A 21,210-nucleotide genomic window follows, 5' to 3' on the forward strand; every position below is an offset into this window, starting at 1 on the left:
AGTACCTCGGAAAAGCCTGCAGAGGGCGCCGGCGCCGTACGGACCAGCGTAACTCGCTCACCATGAGATGGTTTCTCAGTCTGTTTACAAGGTCGTCATTCTCTTGGGAAGAGACAGCGAATCCCAAGCAGAGACACACAGAATGCTTGGGTTCCTTGCCAGGTCAACTGTGCGTGAACCGTGTGGTTCCAGCCTTTCAGTCTCTGCTTGTTACAGAAATCTGATCTGAGGATCTGAGGATTCAGAGCAAGCTGCCTAAATCTGTGATACAGTTTGCCCTTGTCCCCCCAGCATACCTTCCAGAAGTTGTCCACTTTCCCATAGACCAGGGACTGGTTCTGCCTCTTGATGTCATCGATGTGTCGTATATCGCTGGCGTTCAGGTGCTGCTCCACCACAAAACCCAGGAAGGTGTTGTCGGGGGTGTGAGCTGGAGGGGGGTGGAATATATACAGGGATCAGCCAAAGACAAAGACCCCAGCTGGTAAAAGGCTGTAGCTCGATTCCAAGAAAGACATTTCATCCTTGCTGTCATGAGTAGCCCGGATTGTTAAGAGAAAAACAGCAGCTTAGGTAATTAGATGGGGGGGGCAGCACTGAAAGCAGCAGACTTCCTGAACTCAGTGAGTGGAGCACCGGTCGGCAAGAGGGAACAAAACCAGGAAGTGGGACAAACTACAAGGAAAGGCGCGATTCCGGCAGGCAACAGAGCTGACACAGCCAAACCAAAAAGGGCACTGCCTTGTTCAAATGGAATCTGCTGAATATCTTGACCTCGGGTTTAACTTTCAGCCATAACAACATGATAAAATCACTATCTCCTAGTGAATCATCTACAATCTTACACAAATCCATTAGAGACCAAGGGTGAGTTTCCCGAAGCGTTCTTAACGCTACGTCGTTCTTAAGTTCTGTGTTAAAAGATAGAACTAACGAACGTTAGCTTAGCGTTAAGGAGGCTTCGGGAAACTCACTCCAAGCCCAAATCAAAGTGCTGAACTGCCAGAGCAGCCAATATGCGTCAGTATGAAAACCTCCGATTTCTATGGTTGAAGGATTAACAGGTACTGCTAATACTACTGTGGGCTGTTGCCTACATTCATAAAATGATAGGGAACGTAAAAATAAAGGTGCACATTTATTCCATCCAAGTTCATGCAACCCCAGCTCCAGATAAAACGCTGAATTGATGTGCTTCAGCATCGGCAAAGAGTGGAGAATCAGCAGGCAGAGCTGCTGTGGCCACTTCAAATGGAAAACAACTGGACTCTTCCGGGTCTTTCTGGACACACCTCCTTCATTGGCCCTTGTCAATATAGCTGCATGTTGTTGAGAAGGCAGTGTGAAAACTCAGTTAAGGATTTAATTTTTATTTGTCATTGTGCAAGTGTCTTACACCAATACAGCAAATTTTAGTAGCTGCCTTCGTAAGGACACAACATACATAAGCAATACGACAACAACACAGGTCATAGTAATATACAGTACCAGTCAGAAGTCTGGACACACCTACTGAACATTGTTTTTTAAAAACATAGCGACCCTAAGCACAGCTTGAGGTTATTTAGTAAGAGATGGAGTGCAGATGACCTGGCCCCCACAATCCTCTGACCTAAACCCTGTAGAGCTGCTTTGGGATGAGATGGATTGAAGAGTAAGAGCAAGGTAGCCAACTTGTGCCCAAAACTTGTGGAAACTCCTTCAGGACTGTTGGAGAAGCATTCCAGGTGGCTACATATGGATGCTAATCGAAAGAAGGCCAAGAGTCTGCAATTCTGCCATCAAAGCAAAGGGGGCTATTTTGAAAAGTCTATAATCTGAGAACATTTTGAGATGTTGTACACTTCACTTGGTCATTGCCTAGAGGCCTTTTACTATAAGTTGAATAACATAAAACAGAGACAAAAATGCATTAAAAGCTGGTGTGTCGAGACTTGACTGGTATTGTATATCTGTGAGAATTCCCTGAGAAATATTTTCAATAAATAAGCTCTGTGCATACTGCAGTGTTGTGCGGTAACCATGTAAAGACATGATATGTACAGATTTGAAGGCAGGGCAGCGATCTCCGGGGCCATATAGATCAGAGCATACATGAAAACCTGAAGGTGTGCGTCTTTCAATGGGAAGATGTATGAGCATGACACAAGCAAGTGTGTGTTACTGTGAGGTCCAAACAGAGCCAGCTGTGCTGTTATCAGAGGGCATCAGAGGCAGCCTTGATCCCCACTCCGAAAGACAGGCTCAGCCCTCGTACCCTCATGGGGCTGATTTCCTCTACATGGATTCTCTCGGACACAAACTAGCCTGAACGTGAAAACTCACCTCACACCTACACCATCTGGCTTCCCTGCCCATCATTCATGTAATGCCTGTCATTGTCACAGGACAGGTAGGACACTACGTGTCACAAGAAGTAACTCGCGTGTCAATAACGTTTACCTGCGAGTTTAACTGCACCTATTGTTACGGGGGAAGTAGCAGAGGACACTAGTGTCAGATGTGTGCCCTGAAGTTCCGTGTGCCTTACGGGGTTCTCATTCCGCACGGCATTCCTGCTCCTCCCAGCTGTTCACAATGTGGCCTTTCATGTGCACCCATGAGCCAGCACCCACCTAGAAGCGCGACATGATACAGGTGGGGCAGCTGAAACTTTCTACCTGAGCTCTTAGCCAGTAACAGAAAAATTCCACTGTGTACCACAAGTACAAAACAGGCATTTTCTTTCTAACAAGTTGTTGAAGTCACAGCAGTGTGATGCACAGAATGACCTGACAAAGCCACTCCTGGGTACAGACTTATGTTCCACAGCCATGTTTTATGAAAATGCACGTTTGCATTACAATCCACCAACTGGAGTCGATGTCGACACCATTACGTCATTATGACACGGCTACAGGCAGCGGAAGCCCATTTCCAACAAGACTCTCAGGCCAGCCTCTCCCCACCTTTAAGCAGGTTTTCAGTCTATGTGGGGCAACTAACACAAAGATGATGATACAATAAAGTACATCCATCTGCCAATATCCTTAGAAATCCTTTTTAAATTCCTCTTCCCGTTTTAGTTTTTGCATGAGTGTGGCTGAATTTTCCGAGCTGCTCTGCGGACGCTGCTGCCTGCTCTTCATTCCTGAATGAGCCCTTACTCATTCAGCCGTTTATTTTTAATTAAGCCGTCAAATGAGACTGAATCAGCTAAAAGCCACACATACAAACCAGTTTGGTTTCAATTATGGCTCCATAAACATTGTTTTAGAAGGAATTTGGCTCCCAACAGAGGAGTGAACGATGCATTAAGCTTCAATAAGCAACCAGAAGACATGGGGGGGGGGGGGGTGGAAACCAACCTTCAGTAGATAAAATCACTCAGCCTACTGAGTAATGATGATATTTCTCCAGTCCGCTGGGATGGGCCATGGGAGTGAGATAGGGCCCAGATGCACCCCCAACCAGACTGAGGAGGGACAGTGGCTATCATCTGGTACCTGTTATTAAACTACATGTGCTTCTCGTTCACACGCCGGTGCTGGAGGACGCATGCCAGCTGTAGCTAAACTAACACGCGAAGGGGGTAAAAAGTAGGGAAAATAAGTTTCACACACTGCCGGTCTAAGCTTGGTTTAATCCAGATATAGACAGACAGTATGAAGCCAAATGCAAGCACGCAATCCCTGATAAGCATGATGGCTGTGCTGCTCTCTCATGTTTTACCCCACCAATCGATGCTTTTTCGTTGAGATGGAGGAGACCATGGTTTCTCACTGATGTCACGGCGGGTTGGTGAAACAGGATCCTGCCCCAAGGGCCCCAGAGAGCATGCAGGAGATGTGGAAAACATCTACGTTTCCAGTGTGAATTTGGCTCCTCAGGATGCTTATGAGAAAGACAGAGAATGACCGCCACAGGGCTGTGGTGACCCCACGTCATTGCGTTGGACTGCCTGCACATTTGCTGGAATAGCCATTTCAAACCATTCCACAACCACAGAGGAACACCAACCCTCACTCAGATGTGAGACCTTTGATCAGCTGCTTGCGTGGGGGGGCATGGGGGGGAGGGAGTCATTAAGCAGCCATCAGTAGAGCGGTGGAGAAGCCACCTCCCCAGTCCCCTCATCTGGGGTTGTCCCAGCCAGAGCTCATACTGACAGGCACAACAAAATCCATGCATGTGGGTGGGCTGACAAGAGCATGCTAATGATGGTATAGGTGAAAGAACAACCCTCAAAAGGTGCGACTTGTCAGCAAATGACAACCATCAGCTAGATAAAGGTTAGGGCTAGGAATACTAACTAAGGGTTAGGAATACTAAAACAAAAATATTCAGGTAGCTCAGCGTATTTTAATTCTTTCACTCATTTTAATAGTCCCAGGGCAGAATGCTGAGACAACCATGGCAGACAGATAAAGTCTGATCAGAAGAAGCCACAGATGGAGAGCGCTGACTTTGCCCCTTTCACCATTTACACAATGACACAAGGGCCGATTGACTTACGGAACATGGTATTGAACTGCTGGGGGTTAAGGTTCCATTTGCCCCATGGGGTCTTGTGGCCCTTTGATTGTGCGTAGTGGGCGTGGTTGAACTCGGGTTCGGTGCCGAAGGAATCCAGCACTCGCAGCATGCACCTGAAATAGGAGGGATAGGAAATAACGGAGCGAATGATTCCATGGTGCCCCAGGAGACGGCCCAGCAGAGACGCTTCAAGAGGTACCATGCATCTTCAAGAGTAGCCAGCTTGAAAGGCCTGAGGGAGAGAGACTACCACTACCATATTTATATACTTTTTAGACCTCATGTACATGTTGGTACATCTAATGCTGGAAGAAACATAACACTAGACGTTACTCTGATCAGTGAGATGATTACAGGGAATCCAGGTGGATTCCATGTGAGAGGGGGGGGTCTCCTCATGACCTAAGTGATGTCCTGCAGATTACCTTTGATTAAATGGTGGCCAAACAAACGTCAGAAATGAATTCATGGTGTGGGCGGGAGGTGTTTGAAGCACAACAACAATAGGAACCGGAAGGCCGAATAATTGATGAGGAAAACATAACCTCCACAGAACAACCGCCCATCTTCGATAAGAACAGATATGAAAGTCAATAGCACCTTTCAAGGTTAAACTCACAGGAGACAGATGCAAGCTTCAGCTTTCAAGCTTCTGAACATCAAAGATAGTTTTCAGGTATCGTTAGGATTGCACTCAATTTTGGCCACTGCTTTAGCATCGATATACCCATATGTCATTACCTATGGGTGGGCTAACCAGCATGTGACCCGGGGCGATGAATATGAAACGGCTGTGCCCATCACAATCACTGGCAGCATCCTGGGAAAAGACCTTCTTTAGGATGCGCGTGTGCTCGGCAAACTGCTTTGGATCTCAGTTCCTGCAGTGCCTTATTTATATGGGATTTGCCATCCTGATAATAGCCATGTAGTCTCAAATTAGTTTCTCCTCAGACTCCCAGAGCAGAGCATAAAACTGAGGCAACACAGAGAAGGTTGGGATGACGGCAGATGCATTAATCACCATGAAAGGGGCCGACCTTGTCCCTTCTACTCCGAGGGAGAATATTCCACTGCAGAGTTTGCCTGAATTAGCACTGAGGTGCCACAATCAGACGGGGTAGATAATCAAGACGAAAGCCTGCATTGTCAGAGTAAGACATTTCCTCACCAGCAAATTAAGTTTGGGTAGGAAAAGGACAGTCTCACAAAAGGAAGGCTGTTAATGTTAACGCAGCAGCAATGTAATACGTGCCGTTGTCAGGGACAAGTAAAACACAGGAGTTGCCTTTCTGATTAAGAGCTGACCGCTGGTCCTTCCAAAGGCAGCTCCCACGCATAATCCTCATCACAATCCAAAGGGTGGCATTTTGACCAGGCCTCGGAGCAGCTTGGGCGGGGTGACATGACCAAAAGTCACATCTCACAGAAGACATAGAGCAGAAGCAGACACACAACTGGTGACAGCCATGTCAACAGAGATCGACATTTACAACCAACTGACTAGCAAAAGCAGCTCAGCGGTTGATTTTCCGCCAATTCCCCAGCATGGCACTGCCAACTTGAAAGGGTATGCTAGTCCGAGGGCTCTGACAACCGCAACTGGACGATGTCAAAAAAACTGACACATGGTTTATGCTCTGGAGATCCTGACTGAAAACCATGGGTTGCTTTTCCAAGCATGACCTTGGAATCCAAGGACTGAAACCTAGAGACAGATGCAAGTAGGAAACACAGACCAGAACGTCATCTGCAATGCAAACTACCATGTGCCTCCATTCTACAGGCACATACACCACTGAGCATGGAGGCTTCTGTGATGGATGTAACTAAATGCTACGAGGAAACTGCAACACACAAAAATCACGGGCCAGGTAACTACAGAACAGAAGTATACATCCTGCTGCCCAGCACATTTTTTCCTAGAATTTCTCCGAAAGGCTCAATAGTCACCACTGGGAAAACCACTACAGCCAAAGTAGTGATGGACCTCACAAATACATCTTCACCTGTGCCTGGATGCTGACTGTAAGGAGGCAATCTAGACCAAAATTAGAGGCTGGTGAGACTCACTGGTAGTGTACCCAGGATGGTCCCAGAGTCTTCTTGAACTGGGTGAGGCCCACAATATCGATGTAGATGAGCTCCACCACTTTGTCTCCCTGTGTGGGGCAGCTGGACTTGTTCCCCATCACCTTCTTCATGATCCTGCCAGGAGGGAAGCACTCATGAAATATTCTATATGTGAAAAAAGGGTCTTAAGACAGCAAAACGGATTACTATCTCCTCGCATCTTAGGAGCAAGATGGAAACATGCACCAGAAAAGCTGATCAGAATGTTCCCTGGGTGCTGCTGTGTTAGCTGACAGACTCCTGCTCACTGAAAGATGCAGGTACGAACAGGCTGACAGCTTCATGAAGCAGACCCCAAAAAAGCTAGCAGAACGTCAACGTGTCACAGAGCAGGGTGGTATGAGAGAAGGAAAACCAGTATCTGGTGCATCATAATAGTTTCATAAAACCAGGCCCAATATAAACTCCACCGTGGCTATGCATCTTCACAGAGAGATACAGCAAATCCAGGTGGTGAACATCTACCTATCAGGAGTAGCATCTATCAACACAATCATCCAGATAATCTTCAACATGAAAAAACGATACAATAGGCTCGGATAGTTCTCTTTCCCCGCTCGCTGAAAATACTATTTCTGTGTTAGGACACTGTCTTCTCTAAACTGAAATCTTTATCAAGAGTTTTGAAAGCTGCAGTGTGGCTACAGACCTGATTATTTCTTAACGGATGAATTTCACCACGAAATAGCAGTAATAAGGAGCTTAAACATGGGTTGCATGTGAATGCGAAACAGACTGCAGCCACTTGCCATTACAGAACATCACTCTTCACGTTGACAGTCAAACGGCACTTGAACATCGCGTGATAGGGTTGTCAAAAGAACCTGTCAGTGTTCACTCACTCTTTGAGCTCGGCCAGAGATGCGGAAATGCGCAGGTCGTGGCCCAGCAGATACAGGGTGGTGATGACATCACTCCACTGCACCAGCTCACCCAGGGGGCCACCGCTAAAGGCGTTCTCTGCGATCTTGAAGCCCGACTCTTTGGTGAGTAGACCCAGGTGAACCAGGATCTGTGTGTGGAAGGGGGGACCTTCTGTTAGCAACACGGATACCCAAGTACAGCCACATTTAAGTTGAGGTGACTTGTTATAGCTTAATGAAAACCCACAATGGTCTTGCAGAAGTCTACAGACCTACCTACAGATCATGTGGAAGGAGGAATTATTTCACTCATCAAACCCGGCTCAATTATCAGACTAGGGTTCCCCCAGTTCTGGCAGAATAAATTTCCATGACTTTTCCAAAACTTTTCCAGTACCACAAGAAAATTTTCCAAAACCCACAAGTTTGCTTTGATTTGATGATCATGCAGTTTCAGATAGTTATTGTCCTGCCCCAATCGTCCACTCCTTCCGTGTGCCATGCTCCCTCGTTAACCTCGTGTGGAATCCCCGTGTGATCAACTGTTTCTGGCTGTTGTCATTAGTCCTCTGTATTTAGTCCGCGTTTCAGTTTATTTCCCCAGTCCGGTCACTGTAATGTCACTGAGTGTTTCCTCGCCTGCCCTTTTTATTAAATCCTGTGTTCCCCGATTTCCTGACTGCCACTCCGTGTCCCGAACGACAGTAATACTACAATTTTCGGTACGATAATAGCCAATCTGCTTAACAAATAAACACAGACGGTGGACAACTTTCGCCAATGTGCAAATAGCGTTCAATTATTAAGGAAATTTATCCCAATATTAAAATTATTTGTACCTTATGATTGGTAGAGGCAAACGGAGTCAAAAACGGGAAATTCAAATACATGCAAAAAAATAAATAAAACCATAAAAACTGGAATAACAAGCAAAAAAGCAGCGATCTCAAATACGCAAAATCTGCGCGGAAACGTATGTTTACCAAGGTAATTAACTATTGACTTACACTCATAAATTTCTGTTAGCGCGATGCGGAACGAAGCGGGGGAAAAAAATGAACAAGGCTAGTTTCCAAAACTTTTCCATAACTTTTCCTCTCTATCCAAGAATTCCAAAACTTATCCAGGGCCTGGAAAAATTATTTAAAAATTCCAAAACTTTTCCTGGTTTTCCATGACCCTGTCTGACATATGGACGGATATGGACATGAGGGTACCCTGTCAGACATATGGATGATCCTTGAGGAATAAACCTAGGTCATCCACTGACAAGCAAGTAGGAAACATGAATACCTTCTTGCGCCGGCGTTTAGTCAGGTCCTGCTTCTCAGCCAGTGATCTGATGGCGTCGACCCATGCCTCGGCCATGCGGCGGATCCGTATCATCATCCAGCGGAACTCCTCCCGGTGCGACATCATCCGGTACAGATCGTCGAAACTGGTCCGGATCTCGATCTGTGTGCAGAGGACCAGAGTGTGGACCCTCAGCCTCCCTTTGCTCCCTACCACCTGCTCTCATTTAATTTCCACCTCAACACATTCACGGGAAACGACTGTTAAAATGATTAAGCGTAAATAAACAGCTGACGAGAAACAGGAGTGCGCCGGCCAGCCAGCCTACAGTCACATCACGTCACTGAGCTGCACGATGGAGCTAAATATGCCACGTTACACACATAAGGAGCTCAGCTCGGTGGGGCGGTTGGGGCCAGGGTGGAGGAGTATTACACACAGCCATAATGTCAGATTGAAACCCTCTTCTTTAGTATGGTGATGGAATTCACTGAGAAATGCATCTATACATGGATCAGGAGTGAGAAAAGGATCTATGGCTTTCCGTAAAATGTACATTTATTTATTTATCAGATACTTTTCCATTAAAAGCTGTGTACCTTTGAGAAAGCAGGGTGAGTGTGTCCCTGGGGCAACTGGGGGTTAAGAGCCTTGCTCAAGGGCTCAATGGTGACATCTTTCTGCCGAACCTGCAATTTCCTTTGTGCTAATCACAGCCACAAAGGAAATGGCAGAGCCATGCGTGTCCAAATGGGGTGACTGGGAGACTCTTGGCGTCAGTGCGGGCGTCGCTCGCCTACAGCGCCAGCATTCCCTCAAAGGTAGAACAGAACCGGGACAGTGAACCGGGTCAATAAGACACCCCAAGACCCACGAGCCAGCCCTGAAAAAACAAAAGGTGCCTGGAAGATTCAAAACGGGGCCATGTTAAGTAGGGACACCTTAAAAGGAGGGCATTTTGGAAAGCAGCTCAGCATGTGCTTAATCCTGCCGATGGAGTTCGAGGTGGTCAGGGTGTAGATGGTTTGGAGTGAGAGAGTCAAGTGATGCCACCTTCTGCCCAAATCTTGGGGGGGGGGGAGGGGGGGGTGTACTCACCAAGCTTTTGCTATCTTCCTCATTGAAACGCTTCAACCTCCAGGACAATCGTGGACACCAGTTTTCCACCTGAGGGCCACAGACAGGAAGGAGATCATCACCGACTGTAAAGTGGGTTAACTCTGAAACACCTGAAGCTGAAAGAGCACAGGTGAGGGGAGCAGGAGATCGCCACACTGCTGACCAGCCACGCTGATGGCCAGGCAGCCCCACCCATGTCCAATCTCTGTCTGGAGCTACAGTCTACACCTGCCTGTCTGGCCGTGAATCAGTCCAGCCTTCCTCTCACTACCTAAAGCCAACAGGCAGGTAGATTCAGACATTCTTCCTGGTTTGAGGACCTCAAAGGCCGCAGACTTTAATGCGGCGACAGGCTTGCCTTTGGGTTTCTGAGCTGCAGATTTGGTCCCCATGGTTAAAGGCACGTTTGGCAAATTCAAATTCTCCCCTGGGTCATGAGACAGGCTGGAGGGGAGGAGAACAGACTGCAGACTGAAAAAGCAGGTATATCACCATGGAAACCACACGGGCCACACAACATGGCCAGGTCTGAGGAGGTCTCCTTCATACTGCATGGCATAAGGTCTAGTTTAGCTTCTATGAAATCGCATGAGCTCCCCACAGTCTCCCTTTAAAGGGCTTCTTTGAAATACCGCCTCACATTCCACTGTTGCAATCATAAATTTTGCCATCGCAATTTGTCTTTACCACAGAAACAACGATCGTATCATTTCCAAAAGTTTTATTACCTGCAACAATAAAACAAAAGTTTATATTAATATTATGCGATGTTTATCAGTAATTTCCCTTCACCTAAGACAATTTATGAGTTTTATGAGATCTTGAGTGTGTTTGATGTTTTGGAGGAAGCAGAGAATATAATGGGCTTTAACAGAAAACACACAAATATGTGACATATAAGCACCAGCTACTTAGACAGGTGAGGTCCATCATCTTTTATTTCCTCTTATTTTATCGCCTCTTTACGCTTCCACGGTCGTGTTAAACCATAATTTTAAAGCATGCTTACAAAAAAGGGAAGTGATGAATAAGCCTCACTGCTTTGCTAGTAGCAAGTTGTGACCACGGCCGTCTGTTCTGTTCACATGGAGCTGGCCTTCTCAGAAAGCACTTCATGGTCGCACCCAAACGCCCCTGTCGCAGGGCAGACTCACCTCGCTGAGGTAGATGAAGAAGGAACACGTTGAGCCATCCACACCATAGTTGCTGTAGCAAGGGTCAGAGCGCCACATGTCCTTCATCCACTGAGGAAGAGGGGGATTGGGCTTACATGGCAGGAATCACAAACAGACACGCTTTAAATAGACCAAGACTCAGCTTGGCTCTGACATGTGCAGAGAGTCTGTTTATAAAGACGTACTGTAAGTGACTGCATGGTGCCCTTTTATCTAAGCTGTAATCAGCCGTTCATCGCTGAGCTGCTATTATTATAGATATTCTGGGCAGCCGCATAAGCTTCGTCTACTGAAATTCACGTTCTGCAGCAGAAGCAGGACAGAGCATTTTGATTTCAATCCTCTCCGAAGGAACACACGTGGAAGGAATAAAAACATCAAATATAAGGATCTTGCTGCAGAACTACTTTGAAACTTTCCACATATTCATGCTTTCCATCTGCTTTCTCAAACTTCTAATGAGTTTTAGGAACAGCCATTCCCTTGAAGACTGTAACCATCAATTTTTTTTTTATAAAAACAATAAAAATCCATAAGTTAAAGACTGCAGCATGCTGATACAAAGAAGAGGATCTGCAATAACATTTTTTTCATGTTAATATATATATTTTTTTTTAAGACTGACAGATTAATTACTGGAACACTAATTACGAGCCAGCCGGATGTTAAGCCAAGACTTACACTGTGATCTTTTCCTCTAAGCAGATTTGATTTGAAAGCGTCCCTGTTTGATTGGGCCAGAATCTTGGAAAGCAGAAATGTGTAAATAATGACTAGCTAAGCGCTCGCCGGGCACTGAGCTCTACAGGGTCACACATACGTCAAAGAGCTTATTTTTCTAGAAGCCGAGGGCCAGGCGATGAGACCCCATGCCTGTGAAGAGTGCCCCCCCGGGGTAGGACAGAGGCTCAGAATTGGGGCCCTGCACTTACCTTCAGCTTGCCCTCGCAATGGGGGAAGCCATCCAGGGGAGGCAGTTCACACTTCTCCTGGGCCCCATTCAAAAGGTCTATGGGGGAAGAAGGGGGCATGTTCAGAGCCGTGTACAGTTGGTGTATGGGAGGGGGAGTGTACAACAGCAGAAGAGAGACACACATGGACAGCCTTCAGCGATCGGCGTGACATTTCACCCCAGCCAAGGTGCTGATGTCGTCCCACCCATAGCAACTGCTTACAGTCCTCTGAGGAGGAGGACAAGGTGAAATACTCTTTGGGCTGCAGCGTGAGCAAATACCTGCCCCTGGGACAGAGGGAGCGCCCTTTCACCTATAACAGACACCATGATAATGTGATGCACTGATAATAGCGATAGCTGAAGCGATAGACTGCACGTTCTCACATGAACAGCTGGTCAGCTGTCGCAACTTGGTGCCAAGATTTCATTTTTCCCAAGCTGATCCAGTCTGCTGGACCATCACAATAAACGCCCCTGCAGATGATTTAGGAACCAGGCGCAGGCATCTTCAGAGCTTCTCGTTCATGAAGGATAGGACTGAGCTTTATGGGGATCTCTACAATGGTTGGGTTGGCTTAGAGAGTCATCTTCCTGCACCTTAGCAATTTAGACTTGTGGCTTTCAACAGAACTGGGCTGTTGAGCCATTCTCACAGCAGGGTTCCTCACCAGTAAACACGCCTGCTAGCGCCACCTCCCTGACGCATGGCATCCCGCTGGGTTTCCGCTGTAGCTATGGTTACAGGATTGTTTTCATTTAGTCTTTTTCGGTCTTTGACTTCCGTTGTCTTTGTTTACAGTTTATCATCAGGGCTGTTAAACCCTTTAGCTTTAAAATCGAAAAATGAAATAACAGATTACGAACAAAAACCAACAACAATAATAATCATAATTGCAGGGTGGCTTGTCTGTGGGAAAATTAATTGTAATTCCAGCTTGCAGAAGTTAAAGTCAACCTTGAGATAAGCTTCCCTGACAAACTAATCCGTCTGAAAAAGCTTTAATGGCTTCGCCCCTCTCTCCAGGGGGATCCTGACTTAGACGAGAAGGAATCGACTCACAAATTCAATCAAGCCTCAGGGCCTACTGGCTGACGGATAGGAATCTCTCCCCCACCGCCGCAACATGCCACTGCGGCAAGGGACAGGTGAAAGTGGGTGAAAAAGCAAGACGCGCATGCTTCATAACGATCCACTGCTCAGCGCTAACCGGAACGAAATGCAAGGCGAAGCGCGACTGGAATCAGCTACCAGCCTCAAGGTGATGACGAGGTTGCAATCAAAGGCAAGATTCCTCCTGATGCTGTCGGGCCCAGGTAGAGCCGCAGTGACACCCCGCTGGCCAAGGAGTGTCAAAGCCGTGATGGGCGAGCCTATGGGCATGCCCACAATTCTCACGGGCCCCAAACAGGAAGAACCTGAAGCCCAGGTACTGCTCTAAAGATGCATTCAATAGCTCAGGAATGGCAAAACACTGCAATCCTCATCCAATTCTGCAAATACCCATGCCAAAATGACGCAGAGCTGAGGGCGGGTTCACTTTCATTGTCTGATCTCTGTCAGATGCTCTCAAAAATATAAGCCCCTTGCTCCCAGGGCCAAATGCAACAGGTCCCCCTTTCCTGAATGGGGCCTGTGAGAGGTGATGTCACGCCTCTCCAGTAACACATACAGGACTCGGAGCCATCACCTTGCCTCAGTTGGTTGGTTCCTCTCACATCAGGCCGTCCCAACCAGTTCTTGGCTGAGTGTCCACAGAGGCACTTTACCAAAACCACAGGACCAGGAAGAACTTGCCAAATGCTGCCGGCCTAGCTTGATGGACCGTTGATGCAGGGAGCTGCAGCGACACTTCCCAACAGAGGTACAGTTGCTGGGGGGCACTCACATATCTGGGAGAGGTCTGCAAAGGTGTCGTTTTTCTCAGGCATGATTGACTTCCCGCCATTTAACTGAATTAATCAGAATGGAGCGATTTGTCACTGTCAAGAAGAACGAGTAGGAGGAGGATGATGATGGTACTGCGGCCACTCATTATCACTGAGGAATCCGAGCGAGAAGCTCTCGCAGGTATGCATGCATGTGTTGCGACACCTCCCTGGATCTGTCTCAACCAGCTGAGCGAGGGTGGACTGCTGCATGGGAGTGAGTACATGTGCGCAGCCCCAACAAGCCTTAACAATCTCACAAAGCAAATGAACATTCGCTTTGGTGTCAGCATCACGGTTGAGGAGGGTTTCCTTTTGGGGCCCTTGTTCTGACCTGTTCTTGCATGATCACCCTGGATCGGCCAGTGCCATGCAGACCTGCCTGAACACACCCTGCAGTGTACACCGACACACCAGCCAAACCAAAAAAAATGGGGTGTTCAAAGAATACCTAAAATTTACTGACTGTTCTAGACTTGATAGACACTTTTTCCTGCGGGAGGCGGCCTACAGAAGCTGCAATTCCTGTGATAATGGGTACGTGCAAAAAAAGTTTTAGACCTAAGGGCTGGTGTACAGCTGAGGCTGATGAACATGGTCCCTCGGAACACGACTCCTTCTCTGGGCCTGAGGCGAACGCCGCAGAGGCAAGGAAGCGAGGAATAGCCCACCAGCCTCCAGTCACTGAGGTTACACAGATGTTCAGAGGCACTGGGGATCGGGGGGGGCGGAGGGGAAGGACACGTGACCGACGATGTGAGGAAACAGCAGGCCACTCACAATACATGACGGAGGCTGTGAGGGAGGTGTGAGGCCACATGGGCACTTATAGAGTTTAATTAACATGCTAATCGTCTCATTTAACCTCAGTTTACACCAAGCAGGGACACCGGACCACACTACAGTCTGGCGGGACTGTCATTCACCCACGCCTCCACTTTGCAGCTATGGGTATCCATGGGAGACCACATCAATGCCTGGTTACTGGCCCCCTGAATCGGCAGAAAATTGCTAATGAGGAACAGGCCACCAGGGAGCGCAGGCCCGGCGTCGGCACCTCACCACACTGGAACGGCGCCGCATTCATCAGGAAGAGGGCTGGCTCGGGCGGGTAACTAACAGGCCCGTTTTCGTCCTGTGACGCATAAACTGGTTCTGACCAGAAAGAGATGTAATGGCAAGCCACAGGATGCAATGCTCACGGGCCGCCTGGCCGGAAGGCACTGGCTCAGTTCCCGTTGCAGCCATATAACACACAATCGGCGCTGTGACTCACCACCCATGACACTCCCATGTACCCCGAGCAGCTCATACCACTGTGTGAGGGTGCAAGCGCTCTGCAGGCAGCGTGTTTTGATCGGACACCAGCGTTCCAGCGAGATACAGAAGCTACGCGAACAGGAAGGTGAACAGGGCAGCGTATGTGCTGAGCAGGCAGACGGGGATAAGTCTACACCCTCCCGTAGGACAGCGCAGACAAACACAGAGGTGACAGTTTCAGTGCATGCAGACGAAACCACTCGAGTACCAGCAGACAGACCTTAAGGCATACAGGTTTCATAGGACGCTGATTGTCACTGTCATCAATCATGTTGTCACAACCCATGTGATCGAAACTGGAATTGAAGAGTCACATCGCTGACTGTTGGTGTAGGAGAAGTCTGCCCAGCTGACCCACCCCCACCCCAAACCACACAGGCCGTTATGAAAGAACAGCTTTCATTAGTCATTTAATTTCATTACTGGAGATCAAAAACAAATTAAACCATTGAAAATGTTTTAAAAATAAAAAAGGATGCAGCACCGTTGCAGAAAAAAACATCCTCCTGTATTCAATTTATAAAATCATAAGTCTTGTTTACTTGGGGTCATGACATTTGGGTACGATGAGCTCTTTAACCACTGCGCCACCTAATGTATGCCAGCCAAAACACAATGGGAACAGGGTAACTGGGATTTGCACTGAGGACAACCTGCTATTCTGAGCAGCTACGGGTCACACAAGGAAAGCAGGATTTCCGGTTCACCAGTCTCAGAAAAACACGCAACATCAAGGCAGGGAACGTCAGGGTAGCAAAAGAAATTCAGACCAAGTGGCTGCATAAGGAGCCTCTCGCAGACCCACACTCTGATACCAGCTGCCCGTTGGGGCAGGCCATGATAACCAGCCTTTCCTAATGGGGTTATCGGCACTGTGCCCCCATCAAGTTCCAGTTGATAGTACAACTGCTGATAAGAAAACTGTATACACTACTACACTGCTTCAAAACATCCAGCATAACAAGGTGTGGATCAAAAATTCTCCACAATCCTCAGATATTAAGAAACACAGCTGCTCTAAATCAGTTACTGAAACAAACATATACTCACTGAAAGTTTTGTCTGTGGCCATTTAAAAGTGCCAGGGGATTGTGGGAACAACGCTCACACCACTAGTGTGTTTGTCCTTAGTGAACAAAACCACTGTTTATTCGAGCATTTAAACGAAGATAGGCTCTGGTGTCTGGAAAACTGAAAGAATAACTCCCTGGAAATAAGCATTCTGCAGTCTGTTCCTAGTTCCTTTACTCATAAAGCACTAAAATTACAGGGTAATTGCAAAGTCGGTACAGGTTATAACAGTGCACAAACAAAGCATCAAAGCACTGGGAATTGGAAAACCGCAAAATCTCTTAAGGCAAAGTTTGTGTAGGTGACACGGCAAAATGATTTGCGGCCCTGCTGTTCTGCAGCGACAACCTTTTTAAAAACCATCATTAATGTTGAGCTGCATTTTCAAACTGCCCTTCAGGAACACTAAATCAATATTCTCACATGATCTATTCCAAATTGCCAACGCTAGCCCTGACTCAAATGGTGCGGTCACTGCTTTGGGCCCCTTCAAGGAGAAATTCGGCCGTCAACGTGTCAAGCTGACCCTGATAAAACTACAAGTTAGGGCTGCGGAAAGGCACCAGCGACTCAGATTCCACAAACTCATTCCGGAAACCTGCGTTGTGTGGTTCCGGACACCGTTCCTGTGATCAGGTGGTCACCTGTTCAAATCCCAGGGTCAGCAGTGTGATGTCACTGTTGGGTGCCTGAGCAAGGTCCTCAAATTTCCAGTAGTCCCCAGGACTAGCTGACCCTGCCTTTTCAAGTGTGTGTTGCTTTGGATAAAAGTATCTGGTAAATAAAGGTAACAGAAGCAAACACCTTCTGATACCCTAGCTGGCCGGTTACTAGGAGGGTCAGCGAGGGAATGCGTGCCTCCCTGCATTGGAAAACATGACCCACACACCTTGTGTGTGTGAATTTATACTCCTGGGAAAGCCTCAATGTAGTTCAGCACAGTCTGAAACAGCTGGCTGGTTTCACCCTGTACACCTTGGGAGGGGTCAACACCACACCTCTGAGCTGGAACTCCATGGTTCCAGTCACAGTCCGGCAGGTGTGTCACAGAGAAAGAGGACATGCCCCCACAAAAAAGTAATGGACCCATCCATCATGTCCATTAAGATTCAGGTCACAGCCCCTACCCAAGGTTTCAAACACAAGGAACAGAACAGACCAACTCCAGAAAACCGGCGAACAGATCATCCAGACGTGTGTTGTTCAGAAAGCTCCAGAAAGCTCCCACAGCCTCCCAGATATGCGAGTGAACAGTGGCTTTATTCCAAAGTAATTGCATTTCCACACCAAGGACCAACAAGATAACTCCAGACGTGACGCCGGCAACGGAAGTTCATTTGAACTTGATATGCTAACTTTCTTATTTTATCATCTTGGGGAGGGAGGGGGAATTAGCAGGAAAAAAACACAGTTGGAAAAAATCAATAGGGAGTAATGAAGAGCAAGACTGCGGGTCATGGTGTGGGCGCCCTGTGGGGGGTGGGGGGGGCTGTGGGTAGAGGGGGGTGAGCAGGTCCCAGCAATTTGCTCTGGCTGTTTTTCCCCCATAGAAAGCAGAGAAAAATAAAGAGCCTTGTGCTGATTGTGGTTAAGGGCGGTCTATATCATGGTCTATATCACGCCAATGAACTCCACCTTCAGAAAGGCTCTACCCTGAGACCCAGAATAAAAAAAAACAAAGAAAAACATGAAATAGCAGACCCCGGAGACTATGCCGGTCAGAACCAAAACCACAGGTCTTCCCCTGCCGGGACTTCCTGTGGTCCCTGCCCTGTCCTCAGGGTGCTGCCATTGATCGGTCTTCACACCGTGCTCGTTAATCTCCAGGCAGAACGCTGCCGCCGCACATTAGGTACCTCTTAATCTGGACGACAAAATGCCGCCGCAGCCGGTAAGGGTCACGCTGCTGCCGGTGCACCGCAAAGGGCTTCATATTTTACCAAGGCAGAGTTTCTGCAGGCCAGCAGGGAAGCGCTAGCAGGCCTCGTTAGCCTCGTTTTTGGCAGCATTGATTTCTGGGATATTTATTTGCAATTGCAGGGAGAGGACGTGCAGCTGCCTTCTGCTGCACAAAAGCAGTGGGCGGGGAGGGAGGGGGCTGGGATGGGATGGGATGGGATTGAAGACAGTGGAGATGTGGGTTATTTGGGCCATTATCTGCTGGAATCGTTTGGCTTGAAGTGCTATGAGACCAAGCAGCCGAGCCGCTCCAATCCCGTGAGATTGTCGCTCATTTCTAGGTGACCGTTTCTAGGACGTGCCCTGAGGTTCCACCAAAACAGTCCATGCGGGATCCCAAGGGGTCCCAAGTGCCTCCCCAGTGCCACCCACCTGCCACGTTGACCTTGTCAGCATTGCCTGTGCTGGAGGCTGTGGCCCCGGTTGCCGTCCCATTGGTGAGGTTGCCCGTTGCGTTGAAGATGACCACATCCACCTTGGACTCCAGCTTCCCCAGCCTCAACAGGATGTTGTCCAGAAGCACGGCCAGCGTCTTCTTTAGGTCTGAGATACACATATACAGGGGGATAACAGACGAGGATCATGTTAGCTTCCTGATCAAATGGTCAAATTATGGTCTTATAAGAAGCTTAGTTCGACCTTCTGGTGAGAAGTAAACAGAGCCTCGCCCAACAACTGACACCACACATTACGGGAATATTCCGGAAAGAGTCTTAAGAACCGCTGGATGGAGCCGTGCACACTCATGTCTAGGTTTGCACGCCAATACACTACTCTGGACAGTTCACATCATCGTAATAAAAACCTGCGAGCTGCAGGTGTGAATCTGTCTGCCACAACAAGACAAGCGGAAGCCAGCCTGTCAGGAAACAGGCGCTGGGCACATTTTCACACTGCGAGCTCACAGTTTGGGGGGGGGGGGGGGGAGTGAGGCACCCCTGGGTTGTGTTCCAATCATAAAAAGCTTGCGAGCAGAGAGGTTGGGTTGACGCTTCCCCCGTGTGACAGCCAAAGGAAAGCCCCCCCCCAGGGGCAGACCGGGATCATTTGGAAAAGCTCACCAGAGAAGCGTGCCAGGGTGACACCTCCATCCGCAGAGGAGGGTTACAACCCTGACAACGACCCTCATGGCTCAGAGGCACGTCTGGGACACACAGCCAACTCTACATCCAGAGGACGGATGGAGCTCCATCCGCAGTCCTGAATCAATGCTGGGGCATTTTGGTGCAAAGTCATAAAAAGGTCACACCCAGATTTTACCCAGGCGTAGCTGTGTGTGTGTGTGTGTGTGTGTGTGAGCGTGTGTACACCCACACATGTCCCTATGGGTAAGGGCTTATCACAGCAGATCAGGGGTGTTAAACTCCGCTCCACACGGGACCTGAGCACACTGGTGTTCTTTTCAACACAGCTCCTAATTAATTAACCTTTCTGCCCTAACGAAGCTGTTTCGAGAACAAACCATGGAATGAATCCCACCGAGCTGAGAAAGTTATTTGTGGGCTGTCATGTTTCCATAGTGATAACCTGAACTACTATAGTGCCGAGGTATTCTGACAGCACCAGAACTGTTTAACAACCTTTTGAAAGCATTTGCACACTGTGGAAAAGACAGTCAAGTTCTCACTCTCTGAACCATTAAGCTGGTCATAAATGATTGATTACTCTACATGAGGTCTAATACCCAGTTATTCTGATAAGCTTCAGAATGACTCAGCTAAAGGGCATTTTATTATGAGAACCGCACCTTAGCTTTTGAAATGATAAACGAATATAGTCTTATGCAATGGAAAGCAGTAGTTTGTGATGTTAATTTTGCAATGGACTCATTCAGCTGCTCAAATAATAGAGCAGATTTTGCACGGTCGTAAAGGCCTTTGCAGGGCAGATGTTTGACTGATTACCCAGGATTTGGCTGAATGATCCTCACACTTATCCTATGCTGCACTGACCCCCTACTGACCTTGGTTTCCTAGCACTTTAACGAATATGGACACTGGCCTAAAATGACCTGTATCCTGGCGATGCTACTCAGGCAGTGATCCTTATTTTGCAGAACAAGAGCAGCCGGGTCTTATAGACACTTAAAGGCTCTGTCAGTGGGCACTGTTTTTCAGGGAGCAACAGGGAAACTGTTTCCGGATGTTTTACGCGACTTATGGGCCTTCCGATTCTTGGTACTTTACATGGGTTTTTGTGGACTGGCTCAGACATTTGCGTTTCCATGCCTATGTGATGATGAATGCCCAACGATCAGAGCCCCATGTGGCTGCAAGTGACCCTTCAGCATGTCACAAGGTTGAGCATGTGGTCACGTTCAGCCACGCTTCCAGCTGCATGAAGTAATGCTCTCCATTTTCATCCCACTGCCAGCGTTCCCCCCGCTGCGGAGAACGCGGGAACAGCTCGAATATCACATTATCATTCCCAAGACCCAAAATGAACCACGGGGGAGCATGGGAGATCCCTCCTGCCAAGCCATTGTTCATCCAAAGACCCTCCTTGTTTGTTTGTATCCTGTCCTGCTTAAAGACTTCCAAAAGAACAGTGTACAAAGCAAACACTGTGTCCAGTGACAACAACAGCTCACTCCGTCTCCTCGGGACCAAAGTCCCGTTAGCAAGAACAGCAGTGGGATCCATTTTCCTCTGTCACGTGCTGCACATTCATGGTCTTTAATGACTGCTTGATGAAAGATGGCAAAATACTTTTTTTACATCATTACATCACCATCGAGCTGCAAAACAGGACCAGATTGCTTGTTCTGTTTGTATCTTGACTTAACGTCCTGCCAAATCCTGACTACTGTCAGCTACAGAATAAGTGCAGCAGATGGGGATCCTCTGAATTACCGATTTTGCCAAATCCGTCCTTTAATGCC

The 21,210-nt window shown here is 47.9% G+C and overlaps 1 protein-coding gene across 1 annotated transcript in view; it reads right to left on the reverse strand.

Annotated features, from left to right (window-relative positions):
- LOC111849468 (alpha-1,6-mannosylglycoprotein 6-beta-N-acetylglucosaminyltransferase A-like) overlaps window positions 1-21,210 on the reverse strand; it is a 53,077-nt gene that overhangs the window by 11,301 nt on the left and 20,566 nt on the right. Inside the window, exons 3-11 of the mRNA XM_023822342.2 lie at window positions 18,702-18,872; window positions 12,031-12,107; window positions 11,078-11,167; window positions 9,903-9,971; window positions 8,805-8,966; window positions 7,491-7,660; window positions 6,589-6,723; window positions 4,495-4,628; window positions 297-430 (exon numbers count right to left, since the gene is read on the reverse strand). Of these exons, the coding sequence (XP_023678110.1) occupies window positions 297-430; window positions 4,495-4,628; window positions 6,589-6,723; window positions 7,491-7,660; window positions 8,805-8,966; window positions 9,903-9,971; window positions 11,078-11,167; window positions 12,031-12,107; window positions 18,702-18,872 (1,142 nt within the window). The remainder of the gene's footprint in view (window positions 1-296; window positions 431-4,494; window positions 4,629-6,588; window positions 6,724-7,490; window positions 7,661-8,804; window positions 8,967-9,902; window positions 9,972-11,077; window positions 11,168-12,030; window positions 12,108-18,701; window positions 18,873-21,210) is intronic.

The sequence above is a fragment of the Paramormyrops kingsleyae genome, chromosome 1, assembly GCF_048594095.1.
Source record: "Paramormyrops kingsleyae isolate MSU_618 chromosome 1, PKINGS_0.4, whole genome shotgun sequence".
Lineage (NCBI taxonomy): Eukaryota > Metazoa > Chordata > Actinopteri > Osteoglossiformes > Mormyridae > Paramormyrops > Paramormyrops kingsleyae.